This window comes from Triplophysa rosa, linkage group LG4 (assembly GCF_024868665.1).
Source record: "Triplophysa rosa linkage group LG4, Trosa_1v2, whole genome shotgun sequence".
NCBI lineage: Eukaryota > Metazoa > Chordata > Actinopteri > Cypriniformes > Nemacheilidae > Triplophysa > Triplophysa rosa.
Genome location: NC_079893.1, coordinates 12,365,283 through 12,388,700, shown reverse-complemented (window position 1 = coordinate 12,388,700; position 23,418 = coordinate 12,365,283). Strand labels below are relative to the sequence as shown.

Below are 23,418 nucleotides of genomic sequence, written 5' to 3'. Positions count from 1 at the left end.
CAATATAAAATTTATGTTTAGAGATATACCCCACTCATGCTGTTATCATCATGACAGTAATGTCACTCTTTTTCATGTTATGTAGCTTAAGTATTTATGTGCATAAAGTAGTGATTTCTAATTCGTGCACATATATGCACACTTTGGGCCCTATTGTACACCCGGCTCGAGGCGTTGCACAAGTGTTTTTGCTAGTTTCCGCCCGACGCAGTTCTCATTTTCCCGTCCAGCGCTGCGTTGTTTAAATACTATAGCAATTGCATTTGCATGGGCATGTTGGTCTAAAAAAGAGGTGTGCTCAGGCGCATTATTGGCGCGTTGCTATTTTGAGGAACTGAAAATAAACTGCGCCATAGACCAACTCAAACCCGGTCTAAAGTCAATGGCGCAATATTTTTTTTGTTTAAAAAAAGAGCGCATTAGTAGAAAATGCGCCTGTGGGCGGGTCCACATACAACGCGTTTTCACTTTACTTATTACACAGAGGGAAGCGCAGCAGCACACAAGCATGCCAAATATAAAAAATAAATGGATTACAATGTAAAAGATGATTATTGTGTACATAAAGATAAAAATCCGGCTTGTCATGTAGATGATCGGCTCGCGCGCTTTAACCTCACGCACGAGCAGATACGTTTCCTCTCTAGAGAAGTGTCCAGTCTTTGCTCTTGCAAATTCCGCCGTGTAAGTAGCGAATCCGCCATGGCACGAGCGCAACTGGCTCTTAAAGGGAATGAGAGATGAGACTCTGATGGGTTTACTGCACGTTACGCCCAAAAAACACCCATTACTCATTAAGAGAATCGGGACAACCCATTTAGACCATGCACCCTGAGTGCACCTGCGCCATGCGCTTTAAACCATGCGCTTAGATAGTGACAATAGGGCCCTTTGTCACTTCATGTGATTTTCTGAACAGTGTTTGTTTTCCCTGGCAGACGGATTTCTCTGGCCAGCCCTAAACAACTGTACAAGGCGTCTAGCATGACCCAGCGCTGGCAGAGACGAGAGATCTCCAACTTTGAATACCTCATGTTCCTCAACACCATCTCTGGTAAAGACCATTGACACTTGAACGCTAGCCATCATCAAGCATTCTCCAAAGACCAGCTTAACCGAAACAGTCAACTGTGGAGAGAAAATGTGCATAATACTACTTTCCCACACATAAATGCATGTTGAGCAACATGACATGTTGTTATGAAATCTCATTGGTCTATTGTCATTCTTTACAGCTGCAGATTAAACATCAAATACTTGCTTTGGTTAATGTCAGACACAATTTTCTCTTGCTGTGATCATACGAGCGATTGCAATGAAGACTATAGAATTATGCTTATGATAATGGCAATAAGCTGATAATTTTCTCTTTGCTTCAGGTCGTACATTTAATGATCTGAACCAGTATCCTGTTTTCCCTTGGGTAATAACCAACTACGAAAGCGAAGATCTGGACCTCACCCTGCCTAGCAACTACAGAGACCTGTCCAAGGTAAACACACAACCACTAAAGATACACACAGACAGTCAACTGCTCAAACCTCAGAGGACTCTTTTGGATTGAAACTTATTCCACATTAAACCATCCATCCCTAGCTTTCATGGTGTATTGTGGACTGGGGAAACATCAACGCATTTTAGTTCTTTAACAGAGTGTGACGATCAATTCAACCTACAATGATCAAAGTGCAAAGACATGATGTTCTGCCTTTGTTGTTCCTGCTGTTCATGTTGATAGTGTTGTTAAAGGGATTGTTAACCCAAAAATATATATTTTTTCCATCAATTATTCCCATGTCGTTCTAAACCTGTATAGGACTTTTCCTTCAGCAGAACACAAAAGAAGATATTATGAGAAATGCCTTTGTGTCCATAAAATGGAAGTTAATGGGGGCCAGTGTTGTTTGGTTACCAACATTCTTCAAAATATTTGAAGAGTGTGGTTCCAAAATGAGATACAGTAACTGTTTTTTTTCTTCAAAAATCATGTTTTTTATTGTGCATTCCAGTGAATATCCATCAATCTGCAGTTGGTTTGTTTTGATTTAAGACATAATAACTCAAAAAAATACAGCACGATAAAACATTTATGTATAAAAAAAATTTCATAAAACATGATACAAACTCTTCATTTGCTTTTGTATTGTGCAGAAGAACAAAAATCATACACGTTTGGAATGACTTGAGGATGAGTAAATGATGACAACATTTTCAATTTTGGGTGAACTATCTCTTTAAATGCACGAAGTATGAATTCGAAATACAATACATTGTAAATAGATAGTTGTATCGTGGTTGTAACAGGATTTAACACTTAAAACACTTAAGTTATGTTTGTAACATCACTGTTTGCAAACAGCTTTCAAACGCAATGGGATTTTTCTTTTCAGCACTTCTAAATTGAACACTCCTTTCTTTTAAGAACACAAATGAAATACAAATACATCATTTATATGAATGCACAAATGATAGTCTTTGTGTGAAAACACACTCCAGGAGATCTAACAATGAGACGTAGCCGTCCAGTAAGGGATAGAATGACTTCTGCTGTAAAATCATCACCGTGAGTGTAAAACAGCGCTCGCGGACGTGCGCACGTCACCTCATGCCAGGCACCCTCAACCGCAGACAAGGAAGATAATGGGCCCATGTCTCTCCTCCTACTCTCTACCCCTCAATCAAGCCACTCTCCCCAATTCTACTCTCACCTTCCCCCTGTTCCTGTTAGCCAGCCAGTCTCCCTAAGGAGCTAATTAATGGGTGTAGTAGTGCTTGAGCTAACCACACAGACAGACTGACACAACTCACTGCTGGGAACACCAGACCTCCTTTTGTCTCTCTCACTCTCCATACAAAGGTACCTTAAATTGTATCACACATTTGGAAGGCAGCTCAGCAGGTATTTTATCTTCTGTCTCGGTCATGTCAGCGCATTTGCAGTCTGTTCATATACAGTACATTACATTTATTCATTTGGCATCCGAGTCGCTTTTTTATCCAATGCAGTTTTTATGTTATATACTGGATATCACATATGGCATGGTCAATGCAAGAGCATTGAGACAGGTACACCTGATTTAAACAGATTTTAACAGTAGAAATTGAAAGTTCTGTTCTTACACTGAACCAAGGAGTTATTTTTTTGAATATCTTAAAATTGGATACTGAATTGATACTGAAGAAAAAAATGTGATGTGCGATAACTTGCTAAATTTGAAATGCAATATATGATATGCAGTAGGGCTGGGCGATATTGACCAAAATTCATATCTCTGTATTTTTTTGATGAAAGGCGATATCCGATATGTATATCGATATTTTCTACAAAGTGGAATAAATGTTTACTAGTAAGTCAAAGCTTCATGTGAGGTGTCACAATCACCTTTATTAAAATCGCTTGTGAAAAGAAATTCAATGACAGGGTAAAAACATATCGCTATATCTTAAAAATCTATATATCGCCCAGCCCTAATATGCAGTATGATAAACTTCATTAAAATGTATTTATAAACAGATTTTTTAATATAATATTATATATTTGATTATATAACCAACATCCGCATGCACTGACAGCACACAAGACACTAACATTTGCACGTCTCTCTGCTATCTGCATCAACATAACACTTGGACTGTACATCTTGAGGTAAGAAAATCATTCACATATTGCAAACCATTGCAGCTTTAGTGAGCTGTAGTGAGAAAAACTCAATAAAATACGGAAAACAATTAGTATAAACAATTCTGGAACGTTTGCAAAAACACTCTTAAAAATAAAGGTGCTTACACAGCGATGCCATAGAAGAACCATTTTTGGTTCTACAAAGAACCATTCAGTCAAAGGTTCTTTAAAGAAACATCTCTTTTTTTTTTTTTGATAATCTGAAGAACGTTTTTTGGCCACAAAGAACCTTTTGTGAAACAGAAAGGTTCTTCAGATGTTAAAGGTTTTTATGGAACCAAAAGGTTCTTCAATGGCATCGAAGAACCTTTTGAAGCGCCTTTTTTAAGAGTGTAGCAAGAAAGAAGAGACAAACCCTTATAAATATATAGAAACACTTAATGAAACCGAAATATTCAGTAGACTTACAAATTTTGCCTTTTTTTTAGGGCAGTCAAATGATTAATTGTGATTAATCGCATCCAGAATAAAAGTTTGGGTTTACATAATGTATGTCTGTGTACTGTGCATTTTAATTTTGTGTTTATAAAAACAGACACATTTATTTTAGAAAAAATAAAATGTTAATATTAATAAACATTTACATATAATTTAAATTATTGGCAAATATAAATAAATAAATTTAAACATTTTCTAAATATATACACGTTTGTGTACATGTATGTGTTTATAAACACTAAATTAATATGCACAGTACACAGACATACATTATGTAAACACAGACTTTTATTCTGGATGTGATTAATCGTGATTAATCGTTTGACAGCCCTACTTTTTTTTAATCTGGGGACCCCTTAACCTTCTGGAGACCACCTTGGGGTCACCAGACCACAGTTTAAAAACCCCTGATCTAACCACTACACAATATTTTAATGACAAAATGCAAAACAAAAGTTTTATTTTACATTCTATAGGCTACTCAAAATGTCATCATAGTGATGTTGAATAAACGATTTATTTGTCTGACACACTACATTAATTATTCTGTTGTATCCAATTATACAAATCTCTCTTTCTTCCGCACAGACCTTACTTTAGATTGTTTGACAGATCTGAAGTTTATTTTTGCTGAGATCTTCCCCATAGTTCACATGAAAGCAATGCACACAAGGCCCCCTGAATCTTTACTTTGTCTCAAACTTAAACACTTCAGGCCACGGTTGAGTTTGTTCTAGATGTGATCAGTCCTGATAAGTGAGTCTTTAATTGCCATCGATTGTTGTGTAGCGGTGAGTTTAGCCCTGAACTTCTAATTGCTGCTTTGTTAAAGTGACAGTGATTAAGCATGACTAGTGAACAAAGAACTCTGTAGGTCAGATCTTTACTTTGATCTGTCCTGCAGAGAGATACGAGGATGATGATGGTTATTACTTTATTTCATTCATCTGACTTATATTTACATTACATACAGTCAGATTCTCAGAACCAGTTCTTTCCTCACTCCTCAGAGTCCGATCAATATTTCATGTCAGGGAGCTGGGGGTCACTCCTCCAAAAGAATGCTCTTTACTCACATCATGCCCCTCGGTTTATTAAGACGCAGGACAAAATGTAAAACACCCCCAGTCCGCTTTAAAAGTGCTTGTGAAAGCATGCCAGTCACCACCTCTAACATGACCATCAATTTCTTGTAACGGTGGCCAATGGAGGGTGGATAGAGGATTACTTTTAGTGCTCAGATGATCGAACGAGTGTCCACTCTGACCCAAAATGCCAAAATAAATCAGGTCTAAGAGTCTGGAAATCAAAGGATGTACAGATAATGAAAGATAAATATCTGATCGGAGAAGAACCGTAAGGTTTCAAGAGGGATCATCTGTTTTTTACCGTAGAGATTTATAAGCATAATGCCATTTGACATTTAACGTTTCACCAATATTTAATATATATAGCCGCAGAAAAAAGACACCATTCCAAATTTTCATTTCAAATCAGCATTTCTAGATGTATTGTGGTCATTCCAGTCCAGTGTTTGTTGAATTTCAACAAAATCAAACCTCGGGGATGACAAAGTCATCCAATAGCAATGTAAAAAACTGACAGAATGACACATAAAAACTGTGATAAAATCAAGGTTATCACATAAAAATTATTTTAGAAATTTTCCTAAAATCATGTACAAATACTGTTGTATTGCTTAAAATGAATATGAACTTTTCTGTGCAGTATTTGAGGTCTGAAAAAATACAGAGCATCTTTTCTGTTATTTGACCTGTTTCTCCAGTTTTCATTTTCTGCAAATAAATGCAAATAGAAACAATATTTTAATTTAAAGGGGTCATATGGCACGAATATGTGTTTTTCTGTGTCTTTGGTGTGTTATGAGTTGCCCATGCATGTATTAGACACGTAAAATTGCAAAAATTAAAGTGTTGGAACAAAAGATGCATTCTATCTAAAAGCGAATGCTCACCCAGACCTGTCTGAAACGCCTCGTGTAACCATACCCCCACAAATCTACATCAGTTCGTGGTATGAGTTGACTAAGACCGCCCAAATGTATACGCAAGTAAGTGGGCGTACCTGTCAGCACAATTGCTTTTGAACCTGATGTTCCAAATACGGTAAGAGACGTTACATTTCCAGCACACGCTTGCAGTATTCGACAAATCACTACGCACTGGTTAACTGGCCAATCATAGCACACCTCACTTTTCAGAGCGATGAGCGCGTTTCAGAGAAGAGGGGTAAAGAGTAGGGTTGTCACAGTACCATAAACATGTCTTACGATACTATACCAGCTGAAGTATCTTGATACCATGTAGTATCACAATGCTGTGCTATGTTTATAATTCAAATCTATACAATAAAAACACAGATTTAGATGAAACATTTTGTATTTACTATAGTAAACTGTATTATAATTTGCACTAGAATATTTTGTTGTATTAACTTTAGTAATTGGATAAATTGTAGCAAATACTGTAGTATACTTAAATATTTACTATGGTAAGACTCAAAAACACTTATCATAGTATCTATGAGTTTTAGTAGTTTACTGTAGTAAATACTAAAGTACACTAGATCATTTTTCACGTGGGAACTAATTCAAATGTGGGACAAATTTCATTGATACTACAGTCTTTATAAAGCGAAATATTAGGCTTACTTTAAATGCAGAACTAAGACGGCCAGTAGGTGGCGTCAACTTTCGACTGAGTTAGTAAATCAACTCGTTCAAAATGCTAATTTGAATCATTTTCTCATCTGAGTCATTCACATTCACATCTGAGTCACACACATTTATTTAGGAGATAAACACAGCAAAAAGGCAGATGTAAGTGTTCAAATAAATATTAATGCGCATATGCAACATTACCTACGGTACTACGATACTACCGTTTCAAAAATAGAGAGGCATCGCGGGTATTTTGAAGCTTTAGCATTGCGATGCTACCGTAGCACCGGTACACAGTGCAACCCTAGTAAAGAGGAGATACAAACATGCACGGTATGTGGAAAATACAAGTTTTTGAACCTTAAATCGTGTATACACATTGCATTACATCTAAAACAAACGATAATATTCGTTTTAGCCCTGTCATATGACCCCTTTAAAAATTGTGAGAAATATTGTTAGTAGTTCACAAAATGAAACAAATATCTATAAATCTATAAATACCTATAAATACAATAGTAAATTCAGAAGAACTGAAAATAATCTTGAAATGGTCTCTTTAATTTTTTCCACAACTGTATATTTGATATTGTCTTGCTAGTAAAATAAATTTAATGAACATCATGATTTTTTTATTGTACTGCACATTTTATTTGACTATCGAGGTTCTAATAATCATTCCAGCAGGCCAGGTTCACACACACTGTTTGTGTTTTTGATCCGTGAGTATGAGACAGCAAAAATAGAGAAATTTCAATAGCATTTCTAACGTGATCTTACAGGAATTCGTAACTATTTCATGAGGTGGCTAATTCTCAGGCGTAAATTGTACAAAAACGCATGATTATTCGAAAAAAGCAATACTAAAGCCCCTCCCCATCCCCACTCCTAAACCTAACGTCACTGGCACGAAAGCAAATCGTACTAAAATATATGGATAAGATCATACGAATTCATGCAAAATAGCCACCTCTTAAAATAGATATGAATTCCCCTGAGATTGTGTTGACATTTTAAATTAAAGGAGTAGTTCACCTTCAAAATGAAAATTCTGTCATCATTTACTCACCCTCTTGTCATTTCAAACTTGTATGACTTTAGTCCGCAGAACACAAAAGAAGATATTTTGAAGAATGTTGTTAACAGCCCCCCATTCACTTGCATTGGTTACAATAGAAGGGAATGGGGGGCTGTGCTGTTCTGTCACCAACATTCTTCAAAATATCTTTTGTGTTCTGCAGAAGAAAGTCATACATGTTTGAAATGACAAGAGGGTCCTAAAAAGTGAACTACTCCTTTAAGCTTTAGCAGAAGCTAATTTTGTGAATCAGTTAATTCAAGCTTTTTATTTTAGTAAAGCACTGATTCAATGATTAATTTGCTTTCATAGAAGTGCTGGCATCTTAAAAAAATCATTTTAAATGTACTTTGCGATATATACAGTGAGGGAAATAATGATTTGATCCCCTGCTGATTTTGTAAGTTTGCCTGCTTTCAAAGAAATGAAGGGTCTATAATTTTTATGGTAGGTTTATTTGAACTGATAGAGACAAAATATTTAAAAAAATCAGGGGAAAAAATGTATATAAATGTTATAAATTGATTTGCATTTCAGTCAGTGAAATAAGTATTTGATCCCCTACCAACTAGCAAGAATTCTGGCTCCACAGATTGGTTATGTGCCTATATGGACCACAGATTAGTCCTGTCACTTTAAGAAAGTACTCCTAAATCAGCTTATGTATATAAAAGATGCCTGCCAACAGAATCTGTATCTTCCATTTCAACCTCTCCACCACCATGGTCAAGACCAAATAGGTTTCAAATGATGTCAGGGACAAGATTGTAGACCTGCACAAACCTTGAATAGGCAACAGACAGAAGCTTGGTTAGGAGACAACTGTTGGTGTGATTATTTGGAAATAGAAGAAATACAAAATAACTATCAATTGCCCTTGGTCTGGAGCTCCCTGCAAGATTTCCCCAATGGAGTAAAGATGATCATGAGAAAGGTTAAAGATCAGCCCAGAACTACACAGAAGAAGCTTGTTAATGATTTCAAGACAGTTGGGACCACAGTTAGCAAGCAAACCATTGGTAACACATTGGTAACACGCTATGCCACAATAGATTGAAATCCTGAAGCACCCGCAAGGTCCTCCTGCCCAAGAAGGCCCGCCTGGCTCGTCTGAAGTTTGACAATGAACATCAAAATGATTCAGAAAAGGTTTGGAGAAAGTGCTGTGAGACCAAAATGGACTCCTGTTTTTGGAGGGAGAGAAATGCTGACTATGACCCCAAGAACACCATCCCTACAGAGAAGCACAGTGTTGGAAACATTCTGCTTTAGGGCTTTATCTCTGCTACGGGTACAGGATGACTTCACCGCATTGAGGGGCTGCGGGACGGCCCATGTACCGTAAAATCTTGGACGAGAACCTCCTCCCCTTAACTAGATCACTGAAGATGGGTCGTGGATGTGCCCTTAACATGACAAAGACCCAAAACATATTGCCAAGACAACCAAAGAGTGGCTTAAGGAGAAGCACATTAAAGTCAGTTTCTAGACCCTAGTCCTATAGAAAATCTGTGAAGGAGGCTAAAACTCCAATTTGCTGAGCGACAGCCAAGAACCCTTAAAGATTGACAGAGGAGTGGAGTAAAATGTATCCTGACACATGTGCAAACCTGGTGACCAACTATCAGAAATGTCTTACCTCTGTGCTTGCCAACAAGGGTTTCTCCACAAAGTACAAAGTTGTGTTTTGCTCAGGGATCAAATACTTATTTCACTGACTGAAATGCAAATCAATTTATAACCTTTATATAACATTTTTCCCCTGATTTTTTTTGTTGATATTTTGTCTCTATCAGTTAAAATAAACCCACCATAAAAATTACCAAACCCTTCATTTCTTTGTAAGCAGGCAAAACTTACAAAATCAGCAGGGGATCAAATAATTATTTCTCTCACTGTATATCAACTATGGCTAAAAGGCTGAACAATGTTTAACAATTGCCTCGACTTCCAGACTAAGCTGTAAATGTCTTGTAACTGCAGTAGTCAGTATCAGACAGTTATTGTTACTACTGTTTTCAGATACATACACTCAGACTCAGCCAGCATACAGCTTGCAGCACATCTCCCATTATTTATTCATTTGTCCTGCCTCTGTGCTGTTTATACAGAGTGCCTTTTTACCCACTAGGTTAAAAGACATCAAGGTCCAATACACCCTCACACATCACCATCGCCTTTGTTTCTCTCTCTCCCTCCTTCAAACTCTCTCTCGAGTTTTGACAGCATTGCCTCCATGTTCAGTCAAGCTTTTAAGCCTTAGGGAGAAAAAGAGGTCGAGAGACAGAAAGAAAGCAGCCTCGTCTTCTCCCCCCATTTTGCTCCTTCATGAGTAAAACAACAGCAAATCTAAACAATCTTTATTAAAACTGCTTTATTCATGCTGTAGACACAGGCAATATCAGTGGACCATGACAACACTAGCCTGTGAAGGCTATCTGAACCCTGTAGAAGCTGTGTTTGTGTGTGTGTGTGTGTGTGTGTGTGTGTGTGTGTGTGTGTGTGTCGTCTTTTTTGTCCTTTACACCCTCTCTCTCTTTTGTATCTGCATATGACACATCCCAGCACGGCTTTGATAGAAGCAGGTCATGTGGGACCTTTTACACAGGGAGGTGAAATTGCCATAGACGCCGTGTCACACGCGCAGCGTCTTCCCCACGGGCAGAGGAATGTGCTTCATAAATTTATGTTCCTTTTGTCCCATTGTTATGACCCCGGCGGCTTTCTTATCATAAACTCTAACCTCTTCATGACATCCAGGGTTGTAAGAGTTATCATTGTAGACAGAGAGAAGACGCCAACCAAACTAATGCACTGAGTGAACTTATTTCGAACTGAATTTCTACCATGTAATCCTACTCATGCCTCAAACACCTTTGCACATGTGACTGTTTGGACACAAATGTAGCGATTAGTCTGCAAAAGCATGGTTCTAGAATTGTAAAATCCGCATTTATTGACAAGTACAATGTATAGGGTTATATGGTACAATAAGTTTGTATTTGTTAACTAAAGTAAATGCATTAACTAAAATTAAATAACAATTAACAATATTTGGTCACACTTTATTGTAAGGTGCCCTTGGTACACATGTTACATGTATTTACTATAGTATTTACTATACATTATGCATAATTACATGTAACTACCCCTAAACCACACCCTTACCTTAACCCTATAGTAAGAACATGTAGTTAATTATTATTACTCAGTACTTAAATGTGTAATTACACTGTAACACAGGCACTGTAAAATAAAGTGGAGCCCAATATTTCTACCGTATACTTCCTGTTAAATTCATCATGTACTAATACATTTTTTAAGTTATAAGTTGTAACTGTTAAAGGGATAGTTCACCCAAAAATGAAAATTCTGTCATCATTTACTCACCCTCAGATTGTTCCAAACCTGTATAAATTCCGTTGATCCTCTAAACAAAGGAAGATATTTGGAAGAATGTCAGTAACCAAACAGATCTCATCCCCCATTGACTCTCATAGTATTTACCTGCATTTTCCCTACATGGCAGTAAATGGGGGATGAGATCTGTTTGGTTACTGACATTCTTCCAAATAGCTGCCTTTGGAATATATTTGAACTCCTTCAGTACTGTTTACAAAGCATCTCAGGCAGCTGGTTGATAAAATGCCAAGAGTACATTTTTACAAATTCTAGGAAAAGTGTGGGTATTTTAAAGATGCACAATTTTGTTTTTTGTTCCTTTTTTAGGTGCAACATAATTCCCATAGAGAAGTTACATTTTATTTCATAGTTCTAATGAGTTTACTATTGTTCTAAAATGTGCCAAAAATATAAACAACCCTAAACGTATGAACAGTATGGTGTGCGTATTTCGCATGCAAAGTTTGCCATAAGTAAACGACTGAACTTGACATTATTCTGCTGAGTAAGACTCCACAGAAACAGACAGACATTTGTATCAGAATTTCACCTGATCTATTAGAGTAATGTAGGTATTCCCGAAATTTCGAGCAGCAGCGTAAATCCAGCAGACTGATAGCTACTGGCAGTCTGTTCAGATTTGCAGTCTAATTAAAAACATTGGGCCAGCTCATTTATTTGAGCCGTCACTAGAGAAATATTCAGCGGCCCTGCCAGAGCGTATTAGGGCCGGTGGTGTGTGTTCACTTCATCACACTGCGCTGGGCTACGAGGATAACCCTGATGAACGACACTGTCACGAGACCCCATTGTACCGGAGCGCCTCAGACGGTAATTTACTGCCGTAAACAACACGAGGGGCTCGTACGTAAAGACTTGCGTTAATACGCACACACTTGCAAATTTACACACACTCACATATGCAGACTGATCTATGACGGAGATGTTATTTATCCTGCTCTGCCATTTCTTTCTTTAATGAGGGTCCTGTTATTACCGCAATCAATCAGTTCAATCGCACAATGTTTAATTCAGAGTGTGTTCTCACCGTAGTTGCCACAAGAGAGCCAACCGTGTGTCATTGTCAGCCCAGGGCTGCATTCCAGTTTAACACGCACACACGGATTGCATTCGAGTGCATGCGGCTCGAGTCTATTGCATTTCAAGCTTTAGTGATTTATAATCAAACATTGATTAAACAGAGAGCCTTTCTTAAAAAATCCAAGACCCGGTTTAACTATGATCGTATTAAAATTAGCAGAATGTAATTAATCTCTGTTGTTATAATATTTAAACATAGCCATTGGCCTGCAATATTGCGCATTGTAAATAATCACTTGCCGTTCACCCCGACACAATCACAAATTTTATGCCCATATTTGTCCCGGCAGAAGTGCGATCAATAGAAAAGCAGCTGAGCACCTTCATTACACAGCTATGATATCAGAGGGCCGGCGAGATGGTCGATCTGCATTCTACCCGCTCCCATTTGAAAGAGCTCCATCATTCTATTACTATTGATCAAAGGTGCACGAGACGCACGGAAACCTGCAGTCATTTTCAAGAGTAATAAAGACTCAGCTGGATAATACCGATACATATAAATGAGCGTTTAAATAATGACCTGCTTCCATACGCTGGCTTTATACAGATCAATGATGAATTAAAGCAGCTAATCAATACCTTTGATACAACCAAGTGAAGGGCAACTGAGTATTAGCCACATATACAGTAAATATAGCAGAACACTGTTACACTGTGCTGTGTTATTGAGAAATGTATTATAACACAAATATCCGTTTTTCAAACACACAAACTGTGCGTTTTCCTTTCTTTTCAGAGCAAGAGACTGTTGAATGTGATTGATGCTTTAATAACATGATCAAATATTAATGCGAGTTTTACAGCTGCGCCGAATTTCTTTCTCCATTACTGGATATACCACCTGTGGACCTTGTTTTGAAAATGTATCGTTTAGGTTGATGTTCATTTGTTTTTTTTGAGCAGTTTTATGCTTATTTCAATAACGTCAACCTTTGTCATTACAGCCTATCGGTGCACTCAACCCAAAGAGGGCTGCGTTCTTTTCGGAACGCTATGAAACTTGGGAGGATGAGCAGGTTCCCAAATTCCACTACGGCACACATTATTCCACCTCCAGCTTCACTCAGATGTGGCTGCTTAGGATGGTAAGTAAAATGCATACTGTACATGCCTATATCGGTTTTCCTGCAGTTTGTTCATATATTTTATTTGTAGCATCCGTGTCACAAAAAGAAAAAACCCAGTCTATTTGAAATGCTTAATTTTTATAATCTGTTCATGCATGGCAAGTAAACAGACGTGTTAGTGATCCAAATGATGTTTCACTTTTAAAAGCTTTCAAACCGACAGCATCTTTGTGCTCTTCGTTTCTAATGCAAAATGTTTCACATTCATCATGTGATCTGTTGTGAAACCCATTGCAACTAATTGTTGTTTATAATTGGGCATGTGTGTCTGCTCAGTCAAGTTGATTTATTGTAATATTGAAATGTAGGCCGTACAAACACACAACGCATCGCTCATCCTCCCCTCAGCGTCTGTTTTCTAATATGAGAACACAAAGATGAAACGCTCTGGAAGAAGGCGGTAAAATACTTCTTGAATCTTGAAGATGCTTAAGTTAATTCAACACAATTTTGCTTTATTATTACAGTTCTGTATTAGGTTTACAGTTATGAAGTTTTATAATCTCTAAAAATCATAAAATCCATAGTCGCTCTAAATAAAAAAATCCCAAAAATATTTAGTCTATTACATACAAAGATGCTCTCGCTCACAGACAAAAGGTCACTAACTGACTCCGGGCCAATCCTGTAATTGTTACAGTAGCTCACTTTCATTGCTGTTCCCTGTTGGCCCATTGCATTGATCCTTTTCCATTATTATCAGGCTTATCCCAAATCCACTTCACCAAACACCCTAATTCACAGACCGCAGCACAAATCAGCAACCTGCTGGTGATATCTAGGCTGTTGACGGAGAAAAGCATGGCGTTAAATTCAGTCAAGCACCCAAAAGCCTCTGCGTAATGAGGGTGTTTTTCTTTCATGGTGTGGCTTACCGGGGTGCTATTCACTCTAATTGCGTCCCTCTCATCAGGGAGGTATTGTTTCAGAAGGACCGTCTATTGATTCTCCACAAACAAGATTAAGCATGATTAGAAAAACAAATAATGCACTTCTAAAGGCTTTAGTGTCTGAATGGGGTTAATAACAGGTTTGTTTAGCATTCTAGGGTCTTCTATTGGAGAGGAGGATGTAATTTACTGCACACAAATTAGGATCATATTGTAAAGGCCTTTGTTGGTAACAGCAGGCAACGATACTAAATAGCACAAAAAAAATTGAAGGCCTAAAATTGATCAAAGTCGACTGTTATTAAATCCATGAATATGGGAGATTGTGGAATGGAATTTGCCCTGTAGTGACTTTTTAATGCTTGTTTTAGTGTCACTGTGTGGAAAGTCAGCAGTTTCTACTCTCTTCTGTCCGCAGGAGCCTTTCACCACATTCTTCCTCAATTTCCAAGGTGGAAAATTCGATCACGCTGATCGTACTTTCTCCTCTGTGGCTAGAGCCTGGAGAAACTGCCAGAGGGACACATCTGACGTGAAGGTACGTTCACATATGTCAACACACGCACACTTAAAAAAGTGAATCAAATTTCCATAAGAAATGCCTTAGTATAGTCACCCATGAACAGTTACGCCATTACGACATATCCGCTAGTTTGTATTTTTGTGTATTTTAATTGTTACTTGCTCATATTTATACGCACACATGCACAAAGCTTCACTTGTGCGCATTTACTGTCATTCAAGCATCAGTCAGTCCCAACCTGGATTTGGTTTTTGTCTCCCACTGCTATTTGGTTTTCAAAAATGTGGAGGCTATTACATGATTAGACGTTTCTCTAGTGAATTGACTTCCTTTAGGTAACTGGAGCTCGCTTGGGGCTTGGTGTGAGGGCAGTCGTCATGGAGATACTGGAGCTCCCTGCCCGGCTGCCCCCGTTACCTCTCCATAAAATCTGGCCCTAGCACATGTACGGTCACAACCAATCCTTGTCATGCTACCATGAAAGCGTCAAGGGTCCTTGATCAAAGCTTTAAACTAATCTCGATTTCGAACTTTCCCCCTTTTCCTCTCTTACACTTTCCATTGCGAAACCCTTCATAACCCTCAGCTGAACCCTTTGTCGTCCAAAGTCTGATCCCAAATGCACACTGTAACCCCTTTAAGTGCAAAATGAACGTCCAGCCCTCTTGAAATATTCATTACAACAGACAGCCATTTTGTTAGCTCATTGCCCTCATTTTGATAATAAACCACACGACTCACCTTACACTGCCACACTTGATACCACAAGCTCACTGAGAGCCCAGTTTGCTTTCTGGCTAAGGTAGTCACTGTGGATCAGCATAACAGGATTGGCACAGATCAAAACCAAATGTAAGACTTGACTAAAACCGGCAAACTTCCAAATCACCTTCAGATTATTTGACTTTGAAGCTGTGAAACATTTCAGCTATGTTTTACTATGCACATCAACACTTAAAGGTCCTGATAGGTGCAAATGAGAAGTAAAGAAATCCCCTCAGATGTAATAATGTATCAATTTGCCATGCTGTTTCTCCTTTTCTCAGTAAAAAAGCACAGCAGTTCAACCACAAGGAGAAACACCCCCTCATTCTATCAAGAGGTGAAAAGCCTTAAGCAGTTTTTGTGTCCAGGCTAAAGAGAGCAATAATGGCCTAAAGCCAACCTGATCCTGGCTGTCTCTAGCCAGGCAAACTCTGGCCCGACCTTTAACCTCCATCCCCTGACCCGCTGCACTGGCCTGAAAGGACTGCGGACACTGAAAGTTTCCCCTCAGGGGAATCAGAGCTGGCCTAAGAGGGGGCCATGGGGCACCCCTCTCTATTGACCCACAGCAGGACAGGATTTTGGATCACAGGTTTTGCCCTCTGACCAGTTCTGCTCAAGGGCCATTGCACATAATAGCTCCTCACGAACCTCGATCCAGCTTTGTCTCCCCCCACCATCACCGGCTAAGTGGCTTTGGGTCTTTGTGCCGCCAGAGAAGACGGCAAATTTATGCCAGGCTCCATAAATGAACCTCAGGGCGCCCGGTGCAATTGTAAAATCTTGACCTTTTTGTTTTAAAGACTTCGGTTTTAAAGAGAGGACCAGAATGAACACAGGCAGGGGGCTAGTTTTGAACTTCTGTAATTTGTTTGCTCACCTAATTGGCCACTCTCAGTGCACTTTGGAGTTGTGTTGGTCTGTAAATGAGTCTTTGGGTTTGGGGAGTGTAATAAAAACATAGATATAGATGCTACATATTTAGATGAATTTTGTGTGTTTAGACTGAAAACAAGCTTAAATCTTGACCAAATAAAAACTTTAATCTTGTGACTTCTTGCTCTTAGATATAGACTAATTCGTAGTAGATTTTCAATGATACAGCGTGTGTGTTACAGATACTGTATCTCATTTACTTGTCCTCCCAGCGGTCAAATTATATACATAACAGAACAAAAGCTTTTTCAATTTGCACTTTTAGTATTCTAATCTGCCCTAATATAATTAATATAACTTGAATAAATAGTGAGAATTTTACTTGTAATACAAGTGTTTCCTAGTGTGTAATCTCTCTTGCTCTGTCTCTCACAGGAGTTGATCCCTGAGTTCTTTTACCTCCCAGAGATGTTTGTCAACTCCAATAATTATAATCTGGGAGTGATGGATGATGGGACGGTGGTGTCAGATGTGGAGCTTCCGCCGTGGGCCAAGAGTCCTGAGGAGTTCGTGCGCTACAACCGACTTGTACGTTCACTCACTTTCTCAATCTCCACCCCATCTCCATCTTTCTCTATCTTCATTATTAAATTGCTGTTAAAGTGCTGATGGCAAGTGACCATGGCTAGCACTTCTTGTGATTGTGTGTGACCTGTTTTATGCTGATAATTACAACGCTGATATCAGTCTGACTCTCCCATTAATCATCGCACACACACGCACACACACACACAAACAAAACCCCCTCTCGTTCAATGTCACTGTTTTCACACGCACAGGGATGCGCACACATTTCTACTCTGTTTATGTGTAGAGATTGCTGTTTAATTTGATCACTATCAGCTGAAGTGTTCATTGCTCTTAGTGTATGTGGATATGTGGACTGGTTGTACAGTAGCAACAGATTGTACAAGGCTGTTTTAATTTGTTACTGCCGTACCATACAGACATTGCTTGCTATTAAATTGCATGACAGTGTTTCTGTATAGAGTGTTATGTGCTCTGACTAACTATGAAGGCAGTTTGTAGAATATAGTGAAAATAGTAAGGGTGTTGCCAGTGACACAAGATCTTTCGTTGTGTCCAAAGTCAGTGTTGACTTGTAGATTTCTTACAGTTTACACCTCTGTCTGTTGATGTACCGTCAGTTAAATCATTTGATCTACATGGGCTACACATCTACTAATTTAATGTTATTATTTACAACATTAATAGCTTTTTATTCAAATGTATATGTATGTAGACATACAGTTTGCAAAATTTGTGGTTAGAGAACAACATTTATATCGCTGCTGTCCTTCTGATACCTCGTATCTCCATGCATTTTTGTGATTTTCGTTTTTATTTTTGCGATAAATCATTACTTTTAGTGACCCGTTATGTTTGTCACTGGGTTTTGCAAATATCTAACCAATAAAAAAGTGCTTGTCTACTTTGACAACACAGCATTTAATCAATTAAAAACACTTTTTTTTTCATTTCCCAAAAAACAGCAAATTTGGGCATCCAAAGCTTTGGAAGGACAGCAGCGACACTAAAAGGGACAGTTCACCCAAAAACGAAAATTCTGTTTTACATTTACATTTAGCCATTTAGCAGACGCTTTTATCCAAAGGGACTTACAAATGAGGTTAACAACGGAAGCAATTGGAACAACATAAGGACAACAAAAAGCATAAGTGCAATAAAACTGGTCTCATATAGCCTACCACAGTATACAAAGCTAAGGTTTTTTTGGATGGGAAGTACGGCTGTGCGATTTGGGGAAAATATCTAATTGCGATATTTTTGACAGACATTGCGATTTGATTTGCGATTTTAACTTTTCTAATTCAAGCTTCAATGCAATATTGTTGTGTGCAGCACAGTATGGGTATAGTTACCCTGAAAGAAAACAACAACAAAAAAAACATTTAATTGTTTCCATTAAAACCATTACAAAATTAATTTTTGTAGTGTGCTTTGGGCATTATTCAAATAGGGCTTACTGTTGTTCAATTGGTTCCCAACTTCCAGATTACATCACACCAATAGAATCCAAATACCAGTGTACACTATTATAGTTTCCATTAAAACAAATACAACTCCCATTGTAACCCTTAAATCCATAACATTTTCTATATGTGTTAGTGAATTATTAAAATAGTTCATAGTTTACATAGGATGATTTATTATTTTTAAGTATGTGGGATTTTTCAAAACAAGTAAAACATGTGCTGAATGTTTAATTTCATCCAAGTGAAATTAGCAAAACAGTTAGATAGAATTTACATTTGTTTGAAACGCGGAGCTAGGCGTGAGTTGACACAGGGTGCGCGCGTGCGTCAAGCCTCGTCCATATTGCCAGATGCCCGAGCCGGACTCAAGTACTATAAACGTCATTACGAAACAGGCTGTGTATGCGCGTCAAGTTTAAACGGCTCGTCCGCGAGACGCGCAACGCGGGGCAGAGACGCGCGAGTATGACAGGCTGTGTGTGCGCGTCAAGTTTAAACGGCTCGTCCGCGAGACGCACAACGCGGGGAAGAGTCGCGCGAGTATGACACAGGCTGTGTGTGCGGTCTTCTGCATTGGACGGTTCTTTAGTATTTATTTGCCTAATATGATCGATCTGACTCTGCAGATGCCATAATAACACACACTGTCTCTCTCCTGCCTTCTGTATGTTTGTTTTTTTAATGACGGACGTTTATGCAGTTGGCTAGGGCAGTGCTGATTAGGCATAACGGAGGTGCGCTCACTCAGTTGGTTAGCAAGAATGCCACTCAAAGCGGGCTTGGAACAGACGCGTTTCCTATTTTTCACATCGCTTCCACATCGCAGCCTCTTGCGATTAGCAAATCGCAACGTCTCACATCGCGATTGCGATTCGATTTCGATTAATCGTTCAGCCCTAATGGGAAGAGTAGAAAAGAGATGGAAGTCAGATCTGATCGGTCAGGTGCTGACGGAAGAGCATGCACTCACCCTCAAGTTGTTCCAAATCTGTATAAATGTCTTTGTTCTGATGAAAGATATTTGGGTGAATGCTCGTAACTAAACAGATCTTGGCTACCATAGTAGGACAAATGACAATGGTAGTCAAAAGTGCCCCAGAACTGCTGTCCTACATTCTTTAAAATATCTTCTTTTGTGTTCAAAATACATTTTCCTACCATTTATATTAACATGTATACGTGTAAACTTAGTATTATCTTTACCGACACCTAATTAGACTCAGTTATCTTGCAAACATGGCGGACCAATTGGCATTGTCCAATTTGCAGATTTATTATTAATCTGTATTAAATTGAGTGTAGACACTAGCATCTGGAGGAAAACTCAGACTGTAGTGTCTATTAGTTTACTGTACACAGTACATTACTGTGTAACAAATATAAAACATGCATAAGCATAATTGATATTTTGCTCAAAAAATCATGTTTGTACAATATCAGCTTTTAAAATAAAGTATTTATTAAAGCAATAAGCCCCAAGAAGCAGTGGGTTACAGTGCATTTTATAGCTAAGGGCATTGTCTAAAACCCGTAGCGGTTATAAAATGCACTGTAACCCACTGCTTCGCGGGGCTTATTGCTTTTATAAAATAGTTATTCCATATGCTTAGCAATGTTTCATAAAATAAAGTAAATGAAATGATATTTAGGCTATGTAGGCGTTATATATTGGGGTATTTTATAACGGCTTAGAACTCCGCTCAGCCAATCAGAATCAAGGACCAGAACTGACCATTTTATAATTAGAGTCGTAATTCAGACAATTGTGTGCAGTCCTTTAACTGGTAGTGTGTGCTGTAAGACTCTCATAGTTGTGTGTTTTCAGGAGATACTTATTGTGCTCCTTTTCTGCTCATCATACTCTTTTATTTACTGTGCTTGTGTGTGACGAAGGTAGTGAGAGAAAATTTGATAGAGAGTCATGTGGTCTCACGTGCTTTGCAGTTGTGTTTTGCTCTTGTGTCTGTTAAATCTTCTCATAGCCCTTTTCCATATGGTTCTAGTGCTCATGCCCGGCTCTGGGGAATCTGTGAACATCTTATGAAACTGGCCCACATTCCCAGTTGAGCACCAAACACTCAAAATGACGCAACTGACTGCATTACCTGCACTAAAAAAATGCAACACATTCTTTCTTTGAAAAAACAGCTTATCTAATTTACTACAATCAGATTGGGTTTGTTTTGGACTTGCAGAATGAGGTCTTGTTTTAACATCTTTACATGGTGATGACATTGGACATCTTGGCTTCTGCCATTAGTAGGTTCTTCATCTTTATGTGATCAATAGGAAACCGTTATTTCCTACCCCTCAGCATCTTACCTGCGGTAGAAACACACAGAATAGTTTCACATCGAGCACCAACTCTGAAACCCTGGTTCAGTCTGTGGATATCAATGAAGATGCCATAGATAAGCTAATCTAGATAACAGCAGACATTCTACAGTAATGACTGCCACTGTTTTCATCCTCATTCTCAAACATGCCCTCTTTCTGTCATCGGTTATTTTATACTTATCCCAGAAACCTCACTACGAGAAGCCCCTCTCCTTTGTGTTTGCGAGTGTGGTGGGGTGGGTGTGGGGTTTGCATGAGCACTACTGATGACTTATCGCTGGCATTAGGGGATGTCAGCTGTTCCACTCTGCTACAATGGGCTACATTTGTAATGAGGGCACACACTCAGTCAGAGACCGACACAGCAGCAGAGAGCTAATGGCCTGCTACAGTCTTTAGCTCATCTGTCACTAATGGCCAGAAAACAGCATGATGCGCACACATGGTCATTTATGTTCTATAGATGATTAACAGCTAATTAAACTGCAATCTGCACCAGTCGCGCTAAATGCATGCTTGCAGAAATAACTGCACTCGCCAAAACAAGCAGCAGTACACACTGCTCGTGTCTTCAGAGGAGGAAAATAAACCCCTATATCAAACATAATGCAAAAGTCTTGAAACAGAATGAATTTGGTAGTAATAACATTTTCAACACAATAGGGTATATGCACGCGTTACTTCCGCGTTTTATGGGAAGAAACCGCGGCAGTTTCCGGTTGGGGAGACTTAAAGCAGAGAGAAATTGAAACATGTACATTTAGCAGATGCTGTACATTGCGGCACACAGCAGTGGTATATAGAAGTGCTGTTCTACCGTATTTGAAGTGATACTTTCATAAGTTAACATTTCGTTATAACATTCAAAAAAGGTAGAACGCCACTTCTATTTTCTCATTTTTCTATTTCTCTCTGCTTTAAGTCTCCCCAACCGGAAACTGCCTAGGGTTCTAAACACGGAAGTCACGCATGCATAGAGTCCATCTCATAGCGATTTGTAAATATTTTATGTTTCAGCAAATTGATGACTAATTAGTATGAATTCATCAAACCAGTCTCACAGCAGTTTGTGACATAGTCATAAAATTTAGAATCTATTGATTCATTCTCATGCATGTCACTCAGCATGACTTTTAATATACATACAGTTTGTATGTATGCGTATATATATATATGTATATATATATATATATATGTATATATATTTATAACCTGATATCAGGGGAATTCGTACATATTTTACGAGGTGGCTAAGCTACTCCAAACCCTAACATCACAGGCGCAAAGACAAATTTAGCTAAAATGCATACATTTTATTAGATGGCTAAGCAACTATAAAGGCCCACCCTAACCCCGCCCCTAATCGTAACGTCACGGGGAAAGGCAAATCATACTAAAACGTATAAATGAGATTTGTAGAGTTCATACAAATGAGCCACCTCGTAAAATATGTTTGAATTCCCGTCAGATTGTGTTCGTACATATACATAGTATCACAAAAATACGTATGAAAGACACTTCCTATTGAAATGCATTAGTCGAGTGATGCAAAAAAAAATGTTTGCATAAACACAAATTAATAGATACAATTTTGTAACTATGTCACAAATTCCTGTGAGACTGTGTTTGAATTTAGACTTCTAATAATCATACATTTTTGCACAATTCACATTGCATAAATTCATATGAAATTGCCGCACAGTGCCTAACTCGTAAACCTGCCAACCATCTGCAGTTATTTGGAAAAACGTCAATTCGTTGTTAAACAGCTTTTAACAGCTAGCCCCTCCCCAAACTCCCCTTATTGGTTAAACCAGTTGATATGCTTACTTGTTCTGTAAGTATACTGTAGAGTAAACAGTAAATTACACACTTCATTTTCATTTCGAAGCAGTCTTACAGTAAATGCAACACTATCTCTCCTAGTTTTCTGTTCTGCTACAGTAAATGTTTACGGTTTAAGTGAGTTTGTGGTTCACAGAACATTGTAGATACATGCGTCTAGTGATGTGCTTTAGATCTGAAACAGACTCTTCTCTCTCCTCATTCTCTTCACTCGGTGATGTCATGAGACACTGAGATCAGCAGCGATTGTTGTTTTTACCACGGGGTCGAGGGAGAGGTTAAGCACTTGATCCCACCCGCCAGATAACAGCTCAGATCTGGCCACTGTCATGTTAAAGAACATTCCGCAGTACAAGACTGATCCTTCAGCTCATATTTACCCAGATATTAATGCAACAGTAAATGTAATTGTAGGCTGACCCTAGACCTGCAAGAGATTTTCAGGCATTATAAGAGAGATTGTTTCGGATTAGATCAGATCAGTTGTTCTTAACATGGTAGATGATGTTATTGAAAGCACTTGCTTATCATGTGTTGATGTTGATTATGTAAGTGGCAACAGAGTCAGAAATGTAAGCTCTCAGTTGAGCTTATATATATATATATATATATAT

General features: G+C 38.4%; 1 protein-coding gene across 3 annotated transcripts in view; it reads left to right on the top strand.

The window, feature by feature from the left end:
• The window catches only part of lrba (LPS responsive beige-like anchor protein), a 262,968-nt gene that overhangs the window by 197,296 nt on the left and 42,254 nt on the right, over nucleotides 1–23,418 (top strand). For all 3 annotated transcript variants that reach the window (XM_057332760.1, XM_057332761.1, XM_057332759.1), the window contains exons 42-46: nucleotides 939–1,054; nucleotides 1,380–1,492; nucleotides 13,329–13,469; nucleotides 14,820–14,939; nucleotides 17,001–17,153. In XM_057332760.1, coding sequence (XP_057188743.1) covers nucleotides 939–1,054; nucleotides 1,380–1,492; nucleotides 13,329–13,469; nucleotides 14,820–14,939; nucleotides 17,001–17,153 — 643 coding nt within the window. The remainder of the gene's footprint in view (nucleotides 1–938; nucleotides 1,055–1,379; nucleotides 1,493–13,328; nucleotides 13,470–14,819; nucleotides 14,940–17,000; nucleotides 17,154–23,418) is intronic.